The sequence below is a fragment of the Sus scrofa genome, chromosome 10 (genome assembly GCF_054392235.1).
Source record: "Sus scrofa isolate SSC_HxYL_T2T_F1_AM1 chromosome 10, Sscrofa_HxYL_maternal_Yorkshire_Landrace_v2.0, whole genome shotgun sequence".
Classification (NCBI taxonomy): Eukaryota; Metazoa; Chordata; class Mammalia; order Artiodactyla; family Suidae; genus Sus; species Sus scrofa.
In genome coordinates this window covers 59,893,440-59,912,764 of record NC_139392.1, presented here as the reverse complement: position 1 = coordinate 59,912,764, position 19,325 = coordinate 59,893,440, and the positions used below count along the sequence as shown (strand labels likewise).

Sequence of the window (19,325 nt, the reverse complement as noted above, 5' to 3'; positions counted from 1 at the left end):
CTAAGTTGTATCTGATAACCCCAAGCTCCAGATCCTTCCCATTCCCTCCCTCTCCCGTCAGGCAGCCACAAGTCTATTTTCCAAGTCCATTATTTTCTTTTCTGTGGAGATGTTCATTTGTGCTGGATATTAGATTCTAGTTATAAGTGATATCATAAGGTATTTGTCTTTATCTTTCTGACTCATTTCACTCAGTATGAGAGTCACTAGTTCCATCCATGTTGCTGCAAATGGCATTATGTCATTCTTTTTTATGGCTCAGTAGTATTCCATCGTGTATATATACCACATCTTCCTAATCCAATAATCTGTGGGTGGACATTTGGGTTGTTTCCATGTCCTGGCTATTGTGAATAGTGCTGCAATGAACATGCAGGTGCATGTGTCTCTTTTAAGTAGAGTTTTGTCCGGATATATGCCCAAGAGTGGGATTGCTCAACCTCCACTTTTTTAACTCCTACTTCCTACTCCAGAGCAGGGCCTTCATGCAGAGGGCCTTCATCTTTTTTGTATACCCATCTGAATGAAAGCCATCTTTTCCAACTTTGAACAAAATATGCTTTCTTGTAAATTCCAAAGAGCAAGACTGCTATCTTTAGAGAGCAATGTGGTCCTGGCTGTAGAGTCAAAAGAGGGGTTTCTCAGAGTTCTCCCTATGATGCAGTGGGTTAAGATCCAGCATTGTCTCTGTAGCAGCTTGGGTCACTGCTGAGGCTCAGGTTTGATCCCATGCCTGGCAGATTGGGTTAAAGATCCAGCATTGCCACAGTTGTGGCATAGGTCAAAGCTGTGGCTCCGATTCAGTCCCTGACCCTGGAATTCCATATGCTGTGGGTGCAGCCACAAATGGGGGGAGTGTCTCTACACAGATTAATTTCTATCAGGGACAAAAACCTTTCCCAGATATCCTCCATCTTAAGCTGATAAGTTGACCAAGGTGGCATCATTGTCACCTTGTCAAGTTGAAGACATCACTGGCAAGGGGGATGGAATTCCCTTGAGTGGCCTAAACATGCACATGTGATCCCTAGGGCTGTGAAGGGACACTTTCCTGAGCATCCAAACACAATGGCAGATCATCCAGCAAGTAAAAGGAGATGGAGCTAGTGGGGTGGATAGCCAACCCTGTCTGCACTGTCTGGTTGTGAGGCTGGTGGGAGACACTGAAGAGTCCCTTCACACAAAGAAGAAAGTGGAAAAGAGGAACTGAAGGGCCCCAATCAGATTTCACAGTGAATGAGTCCCAGCTTGTAAAAAAATTAGAGTCCTGGGAGTTCCTGCTGTGGCACAGTGGAAACAAATCTGACTAGTATCCATGAGGATGTGGGTTTGATCCCTGGCCTTGCTCAGTGAGTCAGGGATCCAGTGTTGCCCTGAGCTGTGATGTAGCATTGCTGTGAGCTGTGGTGGAGGTCACAGATGCTGCTCAGATCTGGTGTTGCTGTGGCTGTGGTGTAGACCAGCAGGTGCAGCTCAACCCCTAGCCTGGGAACTTCCATATGCCGAGGATGCAGCCCTAAAAAAGAAAAAAAAATCAAGTCCATGTGTCCCCACTGAATCCCCAGTTCTCCCCCTGTGGCCAGCACTGCCTTTAATTACACAGAAAGTGTTCGTCCCACAAGCATGGGTCTCAGATGGGAGGTCAGGGTTGGAGAGCGCATTTCCCCACACCATGGCTTGTTAGCACTTGCAGTTTCCAGAAGCTTCCCTGAAGTTATCTTTGATCTGGGATATGCGGATGTAATCCACAGGCCCATGCCAGGACAAGCCCCAGCATCTTACTCTATTTCCCCCACAGGGAGCTCCCATTGTTGTCCTTTTCTTAAATAACATCTCTGATCTCCTTATTACACCAATTGCCTTCAACCTCCAGGGACTCTAAGGCATAGAATAAGGATTAAATCTAGACATCTGGAATGCTTGACTTTTATCTACATTGAGGGCAAGGCTCCAGGTTCATTCCCCACCTCACTCCTAGTCTTACAGCAGATTGGGGCTCCCTGCTCTCCAATTGCAGTGGACATCCTCTGAGATGTCTGGCTGACTCACAGTTCTTTCTCCTTTCCCCCTCCAGCTATGGAGGTGTGGGCCTACTGCAGCTCCATTTTACCAGGTATTTTTCTTCCCACCAGGCCCAGTGGTGGACACTGACCTGAACTCAGCCAATAGGAATCTCTCTTCCATGTATTAACAATTGGGGTCAAGGAGTTCCCATTGTGGCTCACCGGGTTAAGAACCCAACTGGTATCCATGAGGATGCGGGTTCTATCCCTGACCTCTCTTAGGGTGTTAAGGATTTGGCCTTGCCATGAGCTGTGGTGTAGGCTGGCAGCTGCAACTCTGATTCGACCCCTACCCCAGAAACATCTGCTACAGGCATGGCCCTAAAAAGCAAAAAAAAAAAAAAAAAAAAAGAATTGGGGTCAAAATATTCTACTTCTTACTGGCCTGATGTGCCGAGGAGTTGTGGGTGGTCACTTTCCCCACCTGACTGGGGAAGAAAGAAAATCAACTTGCAGAGAAAAGAATGAAGCCATTGCACAGAGAAAAAAAGAAATGAGAGTCCCAAGGGTGCTATCTGAGTTTACTATGGTTTTTCTTCCTCACAAAAACTGCGGTGGGGATTATTAATATCCCATTTTATGGATGAGGAAACTGAGGCACAGGATCATGCCATTATCCAGGTGATAGCACATGAGCTCCTGGATGTTGCTGTTCCTAAAGAGGATACAACTTTGGGCATCTTAGTTGTGTGAGCTGGTGAAGGGTATGTTTTGGCTCCTTAAGCTGGTTTGGGTTGGGATTCTGTCACTTTTTTGTTTGTTTGTTTGTTTTAGGGCCACACCCGAGGTATATGGAGGTTCCAGGCTAAGGGTCAAATCAGAGCTGTAGCCACTCTCTTACACCACAGCCACTGCATCTCCTGATCCGAACCACATCTGTAACCTACACCACGGCTCATGCCAACGCCGGATCCTTAACCCACTCAGTGAGGCCAGGGATTGAACCTGCATCTTCATGGATGCTAATCAGATTCGTTTCGGCTGAGCCACGACAGGAACTCCGGGATTCTGTCACTTTTGATTAAAAGAGTACTGATGGGAATTTCCTGGTGGCACAGCGGGTTAAGGATCTGGCATGGTCACTGCTGTGGCTCAGGTTTGATCCCTGGTTCAGGCATGGCCAGAAAAAAAAAAAAAAAGAAAAGAAAAAAGAGCACTGACAAAAGGGAACTGAGATTAGGTTTTTTTTGATGGGTCTAGGCTTGCATGTGAGGAAGAACACCAAGCTATAGGAAAAGGAGATGAGAATGGGTTGCAGCTGCAGGTAAGTTTGGAGGTGAGGTGGGGGGAAACGGAGGAAGTTCACACTCTCTGATCTCATCAGGGGGCTGGTCTGTGAGGTGCTGGGAGGCAAGGTATTTGTATTGAGATCAATCAAAGTCCTTCAGGTGAGAGGAAGAGTGCACCTGGAAAATGCCATTGCTGTAATAGGAGAGGGAGGGCAGTTTGTGTCAGGTAGAGAAATCCCCAGTTGTATGTAGACTCAGCCACAAACCTGTATGATGTTTTTCCAGCGAGGATCCACTACATGGTTAGGGATTAGCCCGGTGGGGTAAATCGGGGAGAAAGTAGGGCAGGGAGGGTGCTGAGGAGAGGGCTGTTGAAGGGGTACACCTGGAGGTCAAGGGTGAAGGAGATGGAAGCCGTGAAAAGCTGGAGGCTCCACAAGATGGAAGAGTCAGTGTGAGAGAACTGGAGGGAGAGGAGGGCATGGTGGAGCCTGAAATACTGAATTTGCGTCTTCTGAGGTGGAGCCCTTCTCACGGATTCAGGATGTGACCACAAGAGGGAGCGGCTGAAGGAGATCGAAGGAGAAATGCTGTAGGGGATGAAGGCTGGAATTTGGGAGTTAAATACATGCAGCACATAGGCTGAGAAACTCACACATACATGTATCAAATACACCCAGACACAGAATACAGATGTATACACACATACACACAGGCATGCAGCACAGGCAGGCATCACTAATTCATGGACACAAGACACATCATACAACACAGACAAGGACACACAAAGGGACACACACTTACCCAGGTATGAAATATATACACATGGACACGGACACGGAAATTTTGACGCACACACACACACACATACGCACACATATCCCACAATCCTGTGACTTAAGGGAGTAGTTTTTTTACCTTGGGTATTGCCTTTTTTTTTTTTTTTTTTTTTATTCTGGCCGCTGTGGTGCCCACGTGGCACATCCCCAGTTCTTAGAAAAAAAGAAAACTGAAGCCTCTCCCAAGTTAGAAACAAAGGCCCTGGCACAGCTCAGCCCTGGCTCACCAGTGCAGGATGTCTGCTCCTACCTATGTCTCCCTGGAACTGGAGTTCTGGCTCAAATGCTGCCCCAGGGGCTCTCATCCAAGAGAAACAGAGCCTTCCCAGGCACAGGGGCGCCTCAGAACAGCTTTTCAGGCTGGCCAGACAAGCTCTGACACCCAGGGCCCTCGCCTTTCCCAACCCAAGCATCTCTTTCCCAAACATGTCATCCTTAGCACACATGGCACCCGGCTGGGGAAAGGGAACAAGGGTGAGAGGGGCGAGATTGCGAGACATGGTAGGTAGGCATCAGCCAGAGGAAATTAAGGAGCCGAAGGGCATTGCTAAGTGAGAGGCGACATGTTTAAATTTGTACTTCAGAACCCCCACCCTGAAAAATTAATTATGACACATAATAACTATGAATGGCTCTGGTGGCTTCCTATAGAAGGGGCTGGGAGTTTCCTTTTGGCACAGTAAATTAAGGATCTGCTGTTGTCACTGCAGTGACTTGGGTTGCTGCTGTTGCACAGGTTCTACCCCTGGCCCAGGAACATCCCCATGCCAAAAAAAAAAAAAAAAAAAAAAGGAAGGGGCTGAAAACTGGTGACTTTAATGACAGGAACCTCAGTTAGGAGCATCAGATTGGCAGAAGGGGATGGAACATAGTCTAGGGTCAAGGATGACGTAGCAGTGAATAGAGGAAGAAATGGAAGTGACTGTCATGGCAAGAAAGGCTGGCCAAGGAGTTCCCGCTGTGGCTCAGCAGGTTAAGAACCTCACATAGTATCCATGAGGATGCAGATTCGATCCCTGGCCTCACTCAGTGGGTTAAGGATCTGGCATTGCTGCAAACTATAGTGTAGTAGGTCACTGTGGCTGTGGCATAGGCAGCTGCTGCTCTGATTTGACTCCCTACCCCGAGAACTTCCATATACCTCAGGTGTGGCCATAAAAGAAAAAAAGAAAAGAAAGGCTGGTAAGAGCCAGACTTCAGGAGTGGCAGGACACATGGGCTTTGACTCATGCTAATTAAAACACCACTATGACGCAGACGTGGAGAGCCAACTTGTCAATTTACCTGTCACATGGGTCTGAAATACGTCTGCTGTGAGTATGGCAAATATTTACATCATCATAAGCATTCACATCAGCATACAGACAGGCTCTGGTATCTCTTACTCTTGAAGTTCTTTGTTCATATCCCTCTTCATCTCCCACATCATTTCTCTATTTTCTGTCATAGCCAGATTGCTAGAAATGCTGTTTCTACCCCTCACCCCATTCACTCCTAACCTATTTCAATCTGACTTTCATCTCTACTGTTCCACAAATGTTGCTCACGTCAAGGCCACTGGTGACTTGTTGCCAAATCCAGTGGACAAATCTAGATCCCCATCTCAAGAAAACTGAGGTTCAGAAGATTAAATAGACTTTCACTTCTTGCACTTTGGCCCAGCCCTCCTACTGAGGACAACTGGAAAATATAAAACAAATCTGCTACAAGGCATAGAAGACATAATAAATTCAGTCTTTGGACCAGTTTTTTCACTTGAGGGGGGTAGAGTAGGTGTCAGTACCAGAATGGATGACCAAGAGACAGAAGGATTGGGGTTTTTTTGGGTTTTGGTGGTTTTGTTTGTTTGTTTTTGGCCATACCTGCTAGTCGGGTTCTTAACCTGCTGAGCTGCAATAGGAATTCCTCAAATATCATTCTTAATGGTGAAATAGTAAATGTTTTCCTTTACATATGTAAATTTAGAATAAGCAAAAATGGCCAGACTGCACAGTACGGCCAGAAATAAAAGCTGTAAAAATTGGAAAGAAAGAAACATCTTTTTTTTTTTTTTTTTTGTCTTTTTGCTATTTCTTGGGCCGCTCCCGTGGCATATGGAGGTTCCCAGGCTAGGGGTCTAATCAGAGCTGTAGCTGCCAGCCTATACCAGAGCCACAGCAACGCGAGATCCAAGCCACATCTGCAACCTACACTGCAGCTCATGGCAACGCCGGACCCTTAACCCACTGAGCAAGGCCAGGGATTGAACCCGCAACCTCATGGTTCCCAATCAGATTCGTTAACCACTGTGCCATGATGGGAACTCCAGAAACATCATTTTTAGATGACAGGGTAGTATACACAGAAAATCCAAAAGAATGTAAAAAAAGCATTAGCATTAATTAGCAAGGTTATGGAATAAAAGGTCAATACACAAAAATCAATTGTGTGGCTGTATACCAGCAACAAGAGAAAAATAAATTTTACAATGCTCTTCTATATTACAATATAAATATATCAAATACCTAGGAGGGAAAAATGTCTAAGACCCCTAGGGATAAAGAAGACCTAAATCAAAAGAGGATTATAGAGTGTCTATAGATTGAAGGCTCAACATTTGACGTTTAAAGATACCAAGTCTTGGGAGTTCCCTTCGTGGCTCAGTGGTTAACAAACCCAACTAGAATCCATGAGGATGTGGAGTCAATCCCTGGCCTCTCTCAGTGGGTTAAGGATCTGGCATTACCATGAGTTGTGATAGGTTACAGACACGGCTTGGATCCTGTGTTGCTGTGGCTGGCAGCTGCAGCTCCAATTCAACCCCTAGCCTGAGAACTTCCATATACCTTGGTTGTGGCCCTAAAAAGAAAAAAAAAAAAAAAAAGCGAAAAAGAAAGATTACCAAGTCTTGGGAGTTCCTATTGTGGCTCAGTGGGTTATGAACTCAACTAATATCCAGGAGGATGTGGATTCAATCCCTGGCCTTTCTAAGTGGGTTAAAGATCCTGTGCCGCCATGAGCTGTGGTATAGGTCCCAGATGTGGCTCAGATACCACATTCCATGGCGGTGGTGTAGGCTGGCAGCTGCATTTCTGATTCAACCCCCAGCCTTAAAAAGCAAAAAAAAAGAGAGAGAGAGACTAAGTCTCCTTTCAGTAGGCCATGGGCTTATTTCAATTAGAATCTCAACAAGTGGGGTGATGGCGGTGATTGTTTTTTTGGTGGCACTTTAGAGAGAAGCAGGAGCTAGGCTACCAGAGATCCTGGAGGCAAGTTTTGTGTTTTACTTGTGAGCTGACTTTGTGTTCCTGCAGCTTCGGTCCAGGTGATGAGGCAAAGTGAAGGAAAAGCCAGAGGGCCTTCCAGGAAGGCTTGCAGCAGAGGTCTAGTTCCCTTTGGACTCTGGATCGTACCTCGGGACTGCCAGGAGCTGCCCTTCCTTTTCCCCTCCCCCTCCCCAGTTTCCCGGATTGACAAAGAGGACCTTTGTTTCTGGCCTTGAGTGCTGGCATAAATGTCCCAAACTCAAACATGCAGGGGGGCAGGAGGAATAAAACACCCCAAGAGTTTTCCTAGAATCACAAGCTGGCTTACACAGGCTCTCCACCCCATTTCTGCATGGAGGTCAGAGATGATCTGGCCTCGGTCACCTAGCGAGTCAACGCTGGTCTTCTGGTCCAGGGCTTCCTCGGTTTTCTCTCCTGCCTGCATCCTTCCAAAGCCAGGCTCCCCCAGCCGAGGGCTTTGCTGTGTCCCCACCTTAGGGTTGGTGGAGGGCCAGGGAAAGGATAGGCAGGCCTTGCTCATCCTGAAGAAAAGCTCTGAAATAGTCTTCTGGAAGGTATAGGCAGTGAACCTGCCAGACAGGGTAGGCCCAAGGTGGTGAGTGTGCCCATAGGCCCCACAGAGCCAGCAGGGCCAAGCTCATCAGCCAAGCCCCCCAAGCACCAAGCTCAGGGTCTGTGAGAGACAAAGTTAAGCCCCCAAGCCTGAGTCAGAGGCAGAGCCTTCCAAGCTTGCAGGTGGGGCCCAGGCTGGTGTCTTGAGAGTCATGGCACATTATCCTGGTCACGGTGGAGATTTCTTCCATCCACGGCGCAGGTCAGGTCTCCTCCTTCCATGTCGCATTGTGGCTGGGTCAGCTTCCATGCAGAGCAAACCGCATGCAACTTAAATCATTGAGGTCTGGAGTCTGATGAAGTTAAACCCAGCAGAACTTTTTAGAGCTTCTGATTCAGCCTGTCTAAAAATCATGAATCATCAGACACAGCCTCTGGCTTCATTTCCGAAAAATGCATTGGCTAAGAACATTCTTGGGATTGGGAATGGTGTGGCCACTGCCCTCCTTTGGGGAGAGGGTGTACCCAGGGGAGAAGAAGAAGTGCCAAGAAGAAAAAGGGAGATCTGGAGTTCCCGTTGTGGCTCAGTAGAAACGAACCGGACTAGTATCTATAAGGACTCGCTCAGTGGGTTAGGGATATGGTGTTGCTGTGAGCTGTCGTGTAGGTCGCAGATGTGGCTCAGATCCCAAGTTACTGTGGCTGTGGTATAGACTGGTGGCTACAGCTCCAATTCAACCCCTCGCCTGGGAACTTCTATATGCTGCAGAGGCAGCCCTAAAAAGAAAAAAGGAAAAGGGGAAAGCTAAGCAGGGGTCCAGACCTCAGCAGAGTAGCCTGTCTCTCTGCCCTGGCTGCTGGCGACAATACTGTGCTGAGCCCCCCTGGACACCAAGTGTCAGCCCAGGGAAGGGACAGGGCTGAACAATGGGATGAAGTAGTTGTAGTGTCTGTGACCCAAGGGCTGCTTTTTGCTGCCCAGAGTGATGCTTCCAGGGGGCAGAAAGCAGCCCTGCTTCTTCCTCAGGTCCATGTGGGCCCTCTGTTCTCAGGGGTCTCCCTTCCTCCCTGTTCCCGTGACCCAGGCCTCCTGCATCCTCATGGATGATTTATTTATTTATTCGTCTTTTTAGTGCTGTTCGTGTGACATATGGAAGTTTCCAGGCTAGGGTTCGAATTGGACAGCTGCCAGCCTGTGCCACAGCAACACAGGATCTGAGCTGCATCTGCAGCCTACACCATAGCTCAGGGCAACACTGGACCTTTAACCCACTGAGTGAGGCCAGGGATGGAATCTGCATCCTCATGGATCCTAGTCGGGTTTGTAACCCACTGAGCCATGGCAACAGGAACTCCTTGTGGATGATTTTAGTGTTAACCCTCCCCTTTGTCTCCCAGATGGAAGCTGCACTGATGTCCCCAATACAGGGTGCTGCTGCCACAAAATATGCCATTTTCCTGGGGGCTTTAAAACTATAAAAGGGGAGTTCCTCCCCCTTTTGTGGCACAGTGGTTAACGAATCCAACTAGGAACCATGGGGTTGTGGGTTCGATCCCTGGCCTTGCTCAGTGGGTTGGAGATCCGGTGTTGCCATGAGCTATGACGTGGATCGCAGACTTGACTCGGATCCCGAGTTGCTGTGGCTGTGGTGTAGGCCAGCGGTTACAGCTCCAATAGACTCCTAGCCTGGGAACCTCCATATGCTGAGGCCACGGCCCTAAAAAAGGCAAAAAGACAAACAACAACAACAACAACAACAGAATAAAAAAAAAAAACTATAAAAGAAACAAAACAGAAACCAGGCTCATGGGTCCAGCCCTCTGTCTACAGTACATTTCTCTTGGCAATGCTATGGAAGCCAGACTCCTGATAAGGGCCCTGTCTTCTGGCTGAGGCAGGGCACCACTCAGCTTCCTGCCTCCAGCTTCCATGCTTTTTTGTGGAGGAAGAGACAGGATGAGTGGCTGGATCATGGTCCTGTGGCCAGAGCCCCAGGCTGGTACACAGGAGACCTGGATCAGATACTAACTCTTCTGAGTGACCTTGTGCAAGTCTCATGACTTCCCTGAGCCTAAGCTTCTCCTGATGGGGATTATTGTAATGAGCAATGCTGCACAGGTGGGAAAGGGCTGGATGTGTTCAAAAGGGGAGAAGCCTTTGGAGTTCCCATCGTGGCTCAGTGGTTAACAAACCCCACTAGGATCCATGAGGACATGGATTCAGTCCCTGACCTTGCTTAGTGGGTTAAGGATCTGGCGTTGCCGTGAGCTGTGGTATAGGTTGCAGACTCGGCTTGGATCCTGCTTTGCTGTGGCTGTGGTGTAGGCCAGCAGCTGCAGCTCCAATTGGACCCCTAGCTGGGAACCTCCATATGCCATGGGTGCAGCACTAAAAAGACAAAAGACAAAAAAAAAGAAAAAAAAGAAAAGGGAAGAAGGCTTAGAGTTCCCTTTGTGGCTCAGCAGGTGAAGAACCCAACTAGTAACCATGAGGATGTAGGTTTGACCCCTGGTCTCGCTCAGTGGCTTAAGGACCCTGCATTACCACAAGCCATGGTGTAGGGCACATATGCGACTTGATCTGGCTTTGCTGTGGCTGTGGTTTAGGCCAGTAGCTGCAGCTCCAATTTGACCTCTGGCCTGAGAACTTCTATATGCCTCAGGTGTGGCCCTAAAAAGAAAAAAAAAGAAAGAAAAAAGGACAGAGAGGCCTTGTGAGGGATCACACTCCTGCAGCAGTTAAGCAAGTCCTCCTGTCCCCTCTGTCACTACTGATGCAACTTTGGTGAATGGGGAACTATATAGCTGGGGCCTGGGAACTGGCCTGTTTCCTGCACTGCTGTTGTCAGGGAAAAGTGAAGTCACTGAAGCCACAGCATTAGGACTTTTCCCACAAGGGAGCACTCTGAAGGCCCCACCTATGGCCCAAGTCCCTGGCTGGATAACCGCTGGTGGCCCACCCTGTCCAAGTCTCTCAGTGTGGGAAGTTCCAGCTGGCTGGGCCCTGGGAAGCAGAGTGGGGTGGGGCAGCACCGAGCACACAGCTCTTGGCACCCCACAAGACAGAGATTCAAAGATGGGGGTGTGCTCACTTACCAGTCATGGCCTCATACCCACCCTCCCCTGGCACATGCCTCCCAGCAGGGATGAGGTCCAGGAGGACATGCCAGTGGTCCAGCTCTCACATCTGGGCCGGAAATGAGTCTCCAAGAGCTCCAGGCTTGGGGCTGTATCAAAATCCGATGGCAGGGCCTCCCTTCTGGATTCAGGGGCCAGAGATCCATGGGCAGTGGGGTCCCCCTCACCTCCTGCTAAAGACATGCCCCTCCCAGGGGCCTGCTCAGGTGCCTCAGGCCAACCTTGACCCTAAAAGCCAGGACATAGGGCCCCCCCACCCAGACATTTTTTGTTTGTCAACAATTTTTTTTTTTTTTTTTTTGCTTTTTAGGGCCACATCTGCAGTATGTGGAGGTTCCCAGGCTAGGGGTCGAATTAGAGCTGTAGCCACTGGCCTACGCCACAGCCATGGCAACACCAGATCCAAGCCACATCTGGGACCTACACTACAGCTCATGGCAACACCGGATCTTTAACCCAAAGAATGAGGCCAGGGATTGAATCTGCATCCTCGTGGATGCTAGTCAGATTCATTTCTGCTGAGCCACGACAGGAACTCGTTTGTCAACATTTTTATCACCCAAGTGTAACAGGCATGACTATCCAGTGGTTCAGAGGGAAACAGGGCAAAACTGTCCCAACTTTATTTTTCTAAATCTCAGAGAATTGCTCAGCATAAACGGAACTCCCATCCAGCCTCCACGGACATCCTCTGGAAGGAGGGAGCCTCATCTCCTTTCTGCATCTGGGCACTTTCAGGGAGTCCAACTCCCCATTCATTCTCTCAATGGGACTGTACTATTAAAGGCCTCCGGCCTCAGGCAGCTCCCAAAACACTGAAGGTTGTTAGCCCAGAATGGGAGCCTGGCCACCGTAGGCAGAGAAGGGAGATCCGATCTTCATTTATCGCTGGTGCCTCTGCTCCCGCAAACAATTACAGAATAATTTCTGCAGTAAATTATTCAGATATTTCCCTAGCGTATATGGAAATGCCATTCTGCAGTTTGCTTCTTTCCCCCTCAAACCTCTTTGCAATCGATAAGTATAGATCCACTTCCTCACTCTCAGTCCTCACCTAGTACTTAATCATTTGGATGCACCTCATTTTACTTAGCACAGTCCCTCATGGGTGGTGGCTTCTGGGTTTTTCACTATTGCAAGAAACAGCACAGTAAACGCTGCTGCACAGAACATATATACTCCTGAGCTTCTCCCTCGGGTTGGATGGGATAATCAGAAAGCCTGAGTCTGGAAAACCAAAGGGAGAGCTTATGAGAGGAATCTGCCTGAGCTCGGAGGGCCTTAGGCAAAAGCGGAAGATGGCAACGGCAACCTGGACTCAGCCCTCCCCACTGCCTAGAGCTGTTAACAGTTTATCCTGAGATGTTCAGGGAGTCCTGGCAGGGGAAGGCAGGGGGTGAGGCTGCTGTTTTTGTTTTGTTTTGATTTTCCCTTCTTGGCCACCTGGTGGCATTTGGAGTTTCCAGGCCAGGGATCAGATCCCAGCCACAGTTGCAACCTATGCCACAGCTGCGGTAATGTTGGATCCTTTGACCCACTGTGCAGGCCAGGGATCAAACCTGCATCTGGGGTGCTGCAGAGATGCCGCTGATCCCCTCAAGCCACAGTGGGAACTCCAATCCTGCTATTTCTACAAATGAAGACAAATAAAATGACTTCCTCCAAGGCAGTATAATGGGTGAGTCTCAGGGTCAGGAGGAAACCCAAGACCACAGCACTTCCTCCTTGGGGGAGGGCTACTATGGGGAGGCCAAGGGTGGATTCTCAGAGCAAGTCATGGAGTTCCCATTCTGGCTCAGTGGTAATGAACCTGACCAGTATTCATGAGGATGCAGCTTCGATCCCTGGCCTCACTCGGTGGGTTAAGGATCCGGCGGTGTTGTAGTGAGCTGTGGTATAGGTCACAGACTCAGCTTGGATCTGGGATCTGGCATGGCTGTAGCTGTGGTGTAGACCACAGCTGCAGTTCCGATTACACCCTTAGCCTGGGAACTTCCATGTGCTACAAGTGTGGCCCTAAAAAGACCAAAAAAAAGCATAAAACAGAAGATCAAACTGAGGTTCCGAGAGGGCCATGGACTTGCCGAGAGTGATACATCATGTAGGCAATGACCGTTGTTTTTACGGCTTCTCCCTGGCCCTCTTCCCAGGCCCCCTGACTCATGACCTGGCACACAGCTTGTTCAAGTGCAGGTATCCTGGGAGCGCTACAGTCCTCTGGTTTCTGCTCTGTTGACCCCATCGCTCTGCATGACATCCACACCCCGCAGGCCTGGGTACAGGTCCTGGAGCCCAGATGCAGACGGCAGCCACATTCCCTGCCCGGGGACTCTGCCAGAGAAGGAAATGAGGCTTGTCTGGCACAACTGGCTCAGCCAGGCAAACCTCATTTCCTTTCTGATGGAGTAAGAAGTTCCAGTTCTAAGAAACTGGCCCCTAGGAATGTCTGCTCTCCCACCACCTGGAAGAAACGAGGGGAGGGGAGACCAGGAGTGTGGTGGAGACTTGGCAATACCTAGAACTCGGTCATCTTCTCATTTCCTCAACCTCTCCCCCCACCCTCCCCCACAGCTGCCCTCTGTCACTGCTGCCTGGGCACACCTTGACGGGCACCCACCCCCTGCCTCCCAAGGGTAACTATGGGTCACTGGTTTGTCATCCAGGTCACAAAAAAAGGTACTTATATGTGTGTGTGTGTGTGGGGGGTGGATGTCACACTCACCAGATCCACACCTTTGGCTTCTGGGTTCTGTATGGCTCAGATTTGGTTGGGGCCCCAGATGAAGTGGGAGACTAAAGGGACTTCCCAAGGAAATGGCCAACTCCTGGCTGGCTAAGAGCCTGGCCCCGGGCCCCTTCCTGCCACCTTCACCGTGGAGGCTACTGGGGTGAGGGATGTGGTTCAAGCCCCAGTCCTTTCTAAAGGCAGCCTTTCCAAACACTTTCACTCAGGAAAGGCAGGAAGGGGTGACAAAATAGCACTGGCAAGGTCCTGGGAGGCTCAAGAAGAGGAGGAGGAGTGGTCACTTACCCTGAGGTCCAGTCATCCGACTGTCACAGAGTTAAGCCCCAGACATGTGCCCTAGGAGAGGAAAAAAGGAAGATCCCCGCACACCTGGTGCGTGCATGTATACACGTGGGTAACATGTGCACAGCTGCCTGCATGTACCCGTCAGCACGCGTGTCCACTGGCACTTCAGCAAATATTTGTAACATGTGTAATGCTCATTATGAGCCAGGCATGGTCTGAGAGCTTTGTAAGATTAACTCACCTGATCCTCCTGACAGCCTAATGAAAGAGGTGCTATGATTCCTACTACACAGATGAACAAACTGAGGCACAGAAAGCCTAGGTCATTTGCTCAAGGTCGTAGAACTAGGCAGAGGCAGCAGTAGGATTTGCACCTAGGAATTCTGGCCTCTCGCAGGCTCATTTCAGGCGTGTTAGTGCACATGCATCTTCGAGGATTGGGCATCTTTGGGGAGGGTGGAGTCTCCCACTTAAGCAGGACTTTATAGCTTGCAAAGCCCTGTAAGACAGCACCTTGTACCAAGGAATCTCCTGGTCAAAAGTCAAATCTGAGTCCCAGCCACCTCTGCTCAAGCCTGAGACCACCAGGGATCCTTCCAGCAGTCATAGGCATGGGTGGTGACAGCCAGGCAGCCCTGGTGGGGCTACGAGAGGCTGCTCTTCCTGCTCCCGTTTCCCAATGGGTCCCACAATCTCAGCTCATCCTAGCAGGGCCTGCAGTACTCTCAGACGGGACAACTGGGGTGACCTCCCCTGTACCCTGGTTTCCTCTGCCCCATTTCTCCCAGATGCCAGTTCAATCCAGGCAGCACATTAGAGGCTGCTGGTGCCTGGTGCCAGGGCACTAGGGAGAAGGCGGCGCCCAGGGTACTTACCGTTTCAAGTCCTTGGGTCACAGCCAAGACCCTCCCCCATTTTTAAGGGCTGCACCTGCAGCATGAGGAAGTTCCCAGGCTAGGGACTGAATCGGAGCTGCAGCTGCCAGCCTACACCACGGTCACAGCAACACCAGATCCGAGCCATGTCAGCAATCTACACCACAGCTCACAGCAACACCAGATCCTTAACCCACTGAGTGGGGCCAGGGATTGAACCTGGTCCTCATGGATAATGGGTGGGTTTGTTACTGCTGAGCCGCAACAGAAACTCCACAGCTGGTTAAGTATCTTGGGGCTAACAAGAAAGCTTATTTACCTAAATTATCATACCTTGGGTAAATGGCTCTGAGAACTATCTCAGAACCACGCTGGCTGGCATTGGTGGAAAACAGCAGAGTGTGGCTAGAGAACGCTGGGGAAACTTCTCCTCTGAAGTGGCATCAGCTACTACACAGGGAGTCCCTGTGAGGTGGCAGTCATCGTTTTAGATACCATCTCTTTTAAGCCTCAAAAAGTCTCTGTTACTATTCCCATTTTACAGATATGAATATGAGACTCAGATGGGGAAATGGCCGGTTCCAGGGAGGTGCGTGTACACTGTGTGATCCCAGGCAGGTGTGGATCTGGCCAGGTGAGGTACCACCTTCTCCCCCTACCCTACCCCACACCCGCCCCAACCAGGCACAGGAGGCAGACCTCTGCCCCAATCACTGCCCCCCCCCCCCCAGATTTGGAGAACCCAAATCCCTCAGAAGAGAAGCCACCTGCCATTACAAAGATAGGGTCATTTATTCACGTTATATTACTGGAAATTTAAAGGCAAAAATACAGTTCTGTTTTGAACATCAAGGTCAGACATTCCCCCCATCCCCCGGTTACAATGGTAAAGAGATACATTTGCGTACATGGGAAATCAAAATACACAGTACACAACATGTCACTGGACAGGAAAGCTCCCCTCCCAGCTGTGTGGGGTGCCCCACATCCAGCCCTCGGATCAGCAGAGACCCTGCCCGGGCTGAGAGCCGCCAGCACCAGCATTTCTTTTACCCTCCTGTGCTACCTCTGCTCTCCGATCTTTCCCAAAGGCCATTCTGGGGTCACCAGCAACAGAACAGACAAAAACAGAGAAAGGCACAGCATATGACAACTTCCAGGTGAAAGAAATGTTCCCTGAACCCTCAGCCTTGAACTCCCCAGAGAAAAAAAACAGGCCCTGCAGCATCTCATAAACCAGGCAAGGTCCAGGACTGACCTTGGGCCCAGGTGGACCCCATGAAAGCACCGGAAGATCAGCAAATAGGGAACAGGTGAAGCAGGATTTCCCTTGGTCCTGAGAATGTGCCACATACTTGACTATTCCAATGGAACATGAAGGAAAACGTAATAGAAAAAACAAAAAAGAAAAAAAAAGTCAGAATTTTGTTCTAAGAGTAAAGTAAGTAACAAAGAGGTCACCACTCAAGGTATCTGTCTCCTTTGCTTTAAGGCACTTTGGAAAAGTCAGGATCTGGGGACAGAAAGGGAGGTCTTCATTCTTTGCATTTCCCCAAATTTCTCAGGGCAGTCATTCTTAGTTTTACCAACACGGCTATTTAGGAGTGGGGAACTAAGAAAAGGAATACTCTTTGCATGGCCCAACTGCTTCTGTAATGGAAAATAATTTGTAACCATTACAAAGGCTTCTGGAAAAAAGAACCAAGTTAGCAGCTGAGATGCTCAAAGCGATAAAGGCACAGGTGAGATTGGGGCCAGGCACCAGCTCAGCCTCCACAATGGGGGCTGGCTTCCAGAAGGTCAGTGGTGGGGATCTGGCTGCCCCCAGCTGAAAGGTCACCCCTGGGACTAGAAAGCTGAATCTTAAGCAGTCAACCCAGGCTGGACCCAGCAAGGGCGTCCAGTGGCAGGAGCCACCTTGCATATCTCATCCTAGGCAGGCTAAAACCTCTGGCAGCAGAGGTAGGCTTGGGGAAGACACTCCCTTTGAGTCAGCCTCCCTGGAGTGGGAGCACCTGCTAAAAAATTTGAGGCTTAGGCACCAGAGTGGTCGTGGGGGGGAGTGTGGAAGGTCCAGCTGAACTTTTCTAGATCTCTAATTAAAAGGCACATTCATGCTGGAGAATGAATAGTCAGTCTGACCCTGAGTGCCATAAGCCAGTTTTAAGGAAGAGCCAAGAGGCAAAGGAACAAAAGGGTGATGGAATAAGGAGAAAGACCTCACGAGGGAGGCAGGGGGAGGAGGAAGGAGAACCAGTCCTACAAGGTGGGCTAGATGGAGGCTTCTTCCACCTCCCCAGGCTGAGGGCCAGGAAATAACCTGATGGCCGTCATTTCCAACTGCACAGCCTAGGGCCCTAATGGGAGGTCCTGGGGCCAGTCTGAGAAGGTGGGGATTCCCTCTGCCCTGCCCACCTGCCTGCGGAGGGTAAGGAGGTAGAGGTGGGGGAGCTCTGCCAGGCAGGCTCAGGCTTCGGCCTCCCCCAAGAGGCCCAGCTCCATAATGCTGATGGGGAGTCCGAGCTCTCATCAAAGGGTCCAAAGGTGATTTTGCTCTTCAGAAAACCTGGCCTGCCAGCTACATCAGAGGCCCGTGTGAGACCACTACAGCATACAATATTTTTTCCCCTAAAAAAATGCTCAATTCCCTCCCCACATTTAAAACACCACAATAAAAATACATAAGAAATTCAAGTTTATATAGCATGCTCAGAAAAATAAATTGCCATGATTATGCAGATCTGTATCAACACAAAAATCAAGCTCAGTCATATTTAGAATGTGATTTTTTCTTTCTTTAAAATACTACAAACTGCTATTTTTTTAAAAAAAGATTTACATTCAGAAATCAGACAATCTAGAGGAAGGCCACTGAATGGAAGAATACCCAAGGCTTTTACTCTGGTGCCTAACGTGGCCTTGGACTTGACAGTCACCAGGGTGAAAGATCCAAGGCTCAAGTGTTAAAATTTTTTTGCTAAGAAAAGACACAGGGAGTTCCCATCGTGGCTCAGTGGTAACAAACTTGACTAGTATCCTTGAGGACTTGGGTTCAATCCCTGGCCTTGTTCAGTGGGTTAAGGATCTGGCGTTGCCATGAGGTGTGGTGTAGGCCGGCAGCTGCAGCTCTAACTTGACCCTTAGCCTGGAAAATTCCATATGCTGCAAGTGCAGCCCTAAAAAGCCAAAAAAAAAAAAAAGAAAGAAAGAAAGAAAGAAAGAAAAGCCACACACACACACAGAGTGATTGTAATAGGAGCATACTATAGAAAGAGGGTGGGGGAGGGGTAAATGAGAATGGTTAAAATTGTGTGTTTTTCTGTAATAACACGACAACCAAAAAATAACACACCAATCCAATTTCAGCAGCACTTTCCAATTTTTCACAAAGTAATAATACCACAATTTAAAGCGAAATTCTTACCTATCTCACAAAAAGTTAGCAGTTTTTCACTGGGAATTGAGTCCCACAGTCACCAAATTTGGGGCTGTGTATAGCTCTGATTCTTTGGGGTGACACTGTGAACATGCTGAGGATCCCCCAAAGGCTGACAGTCTCTATGCTTACATACACCTCGTAGGGCTAAGAAGTCACGCGCCGAGCCACATTGGGAGCGAAACATCCCACTCGTCCTGGTCGTCTGGAAAGGCGTCTGAATGGTGAGCGGAGAGGGCCTATCACTCTGATTGGTAAGAATGAGAGGGACCAGCCCCAGACTGGCAGAGACACCCAGAAGAGGGCCTTGGCCATTTTTGGGTCTCTTATCAGTGTACCAAGATGCTAGCTCGGTGTCCCGATGTCCACTGTGATTTTGGTAAATAACGGGTATCTCTCTATGTCCAACACCAGGTAGGTGAGTGTGTTCAAGCCATCAGAGAGCATGGTCTCCTTGGTGTGTGCAATTCGGTCAAACCTACAAGGGAAAAGTGGGCAAAGAGCTGGAGTCAAAACAAAAACCTTTAGAAGTCCCCGCTGTGGCTCAGTGGTAAGGAACCTGGCTAGTATCCATGAGGATGCAGGTTCAATCCCTGGCCTCGCTCAGTGGGTTAAGGATCCTGCGTGGCTGTGGCTGTGGCCAGCACTGAAGATCCAATTCGATGCCTAGCCTGGCAACTTCCATATGCCTTGGTGTGGCCCTAAAAAGAAAGTAATTTAAAAATTAAATTAAAAAAAAAACATTAAGTGTTTGAACTTCACAGCCCCTCCTCCTCCCTCGCACTCCACCTCTTCTCCTTGGACTGAACCCTCCCTTTCTCTCCAGAACCTCATTCCTACAGCCCATCTCCTCTGAAAGGAGGAAGAAGGAAATGTACACAGCAGGACAGAATAAA

At 49.2% G+C, this 19,325-nt stretch overlaps 1 protein-coding gene across 1 annotated transcript in view; it reads right to left on the bottom strand.

Annotated features, from left to right (window-relative positions):
• Nucleotides 1-15,766: 15,766 nt before the first annotated feature.
• Nucleotides 15,767-19,325, bottom strand: part of B4GALT1 (beta-1,4-galactosyltransferase 1) — a 63,735-nt gene continuing 60,176 nt past the window's right edge. Inside the window, exon 6 of the mRNA XM_003130680.5 lies at nucleotides 15,767-18,907. Within this exon, the coding sequence (XP_003130728.2) occupies nucleotides 18,775-18,907 (133 nt within the window). The 3' untranslated portion in view covers nucleotides 15,767-18,774. The remainder of the gene's footprint in view (nucleotides 18,908-19,325) is intronic.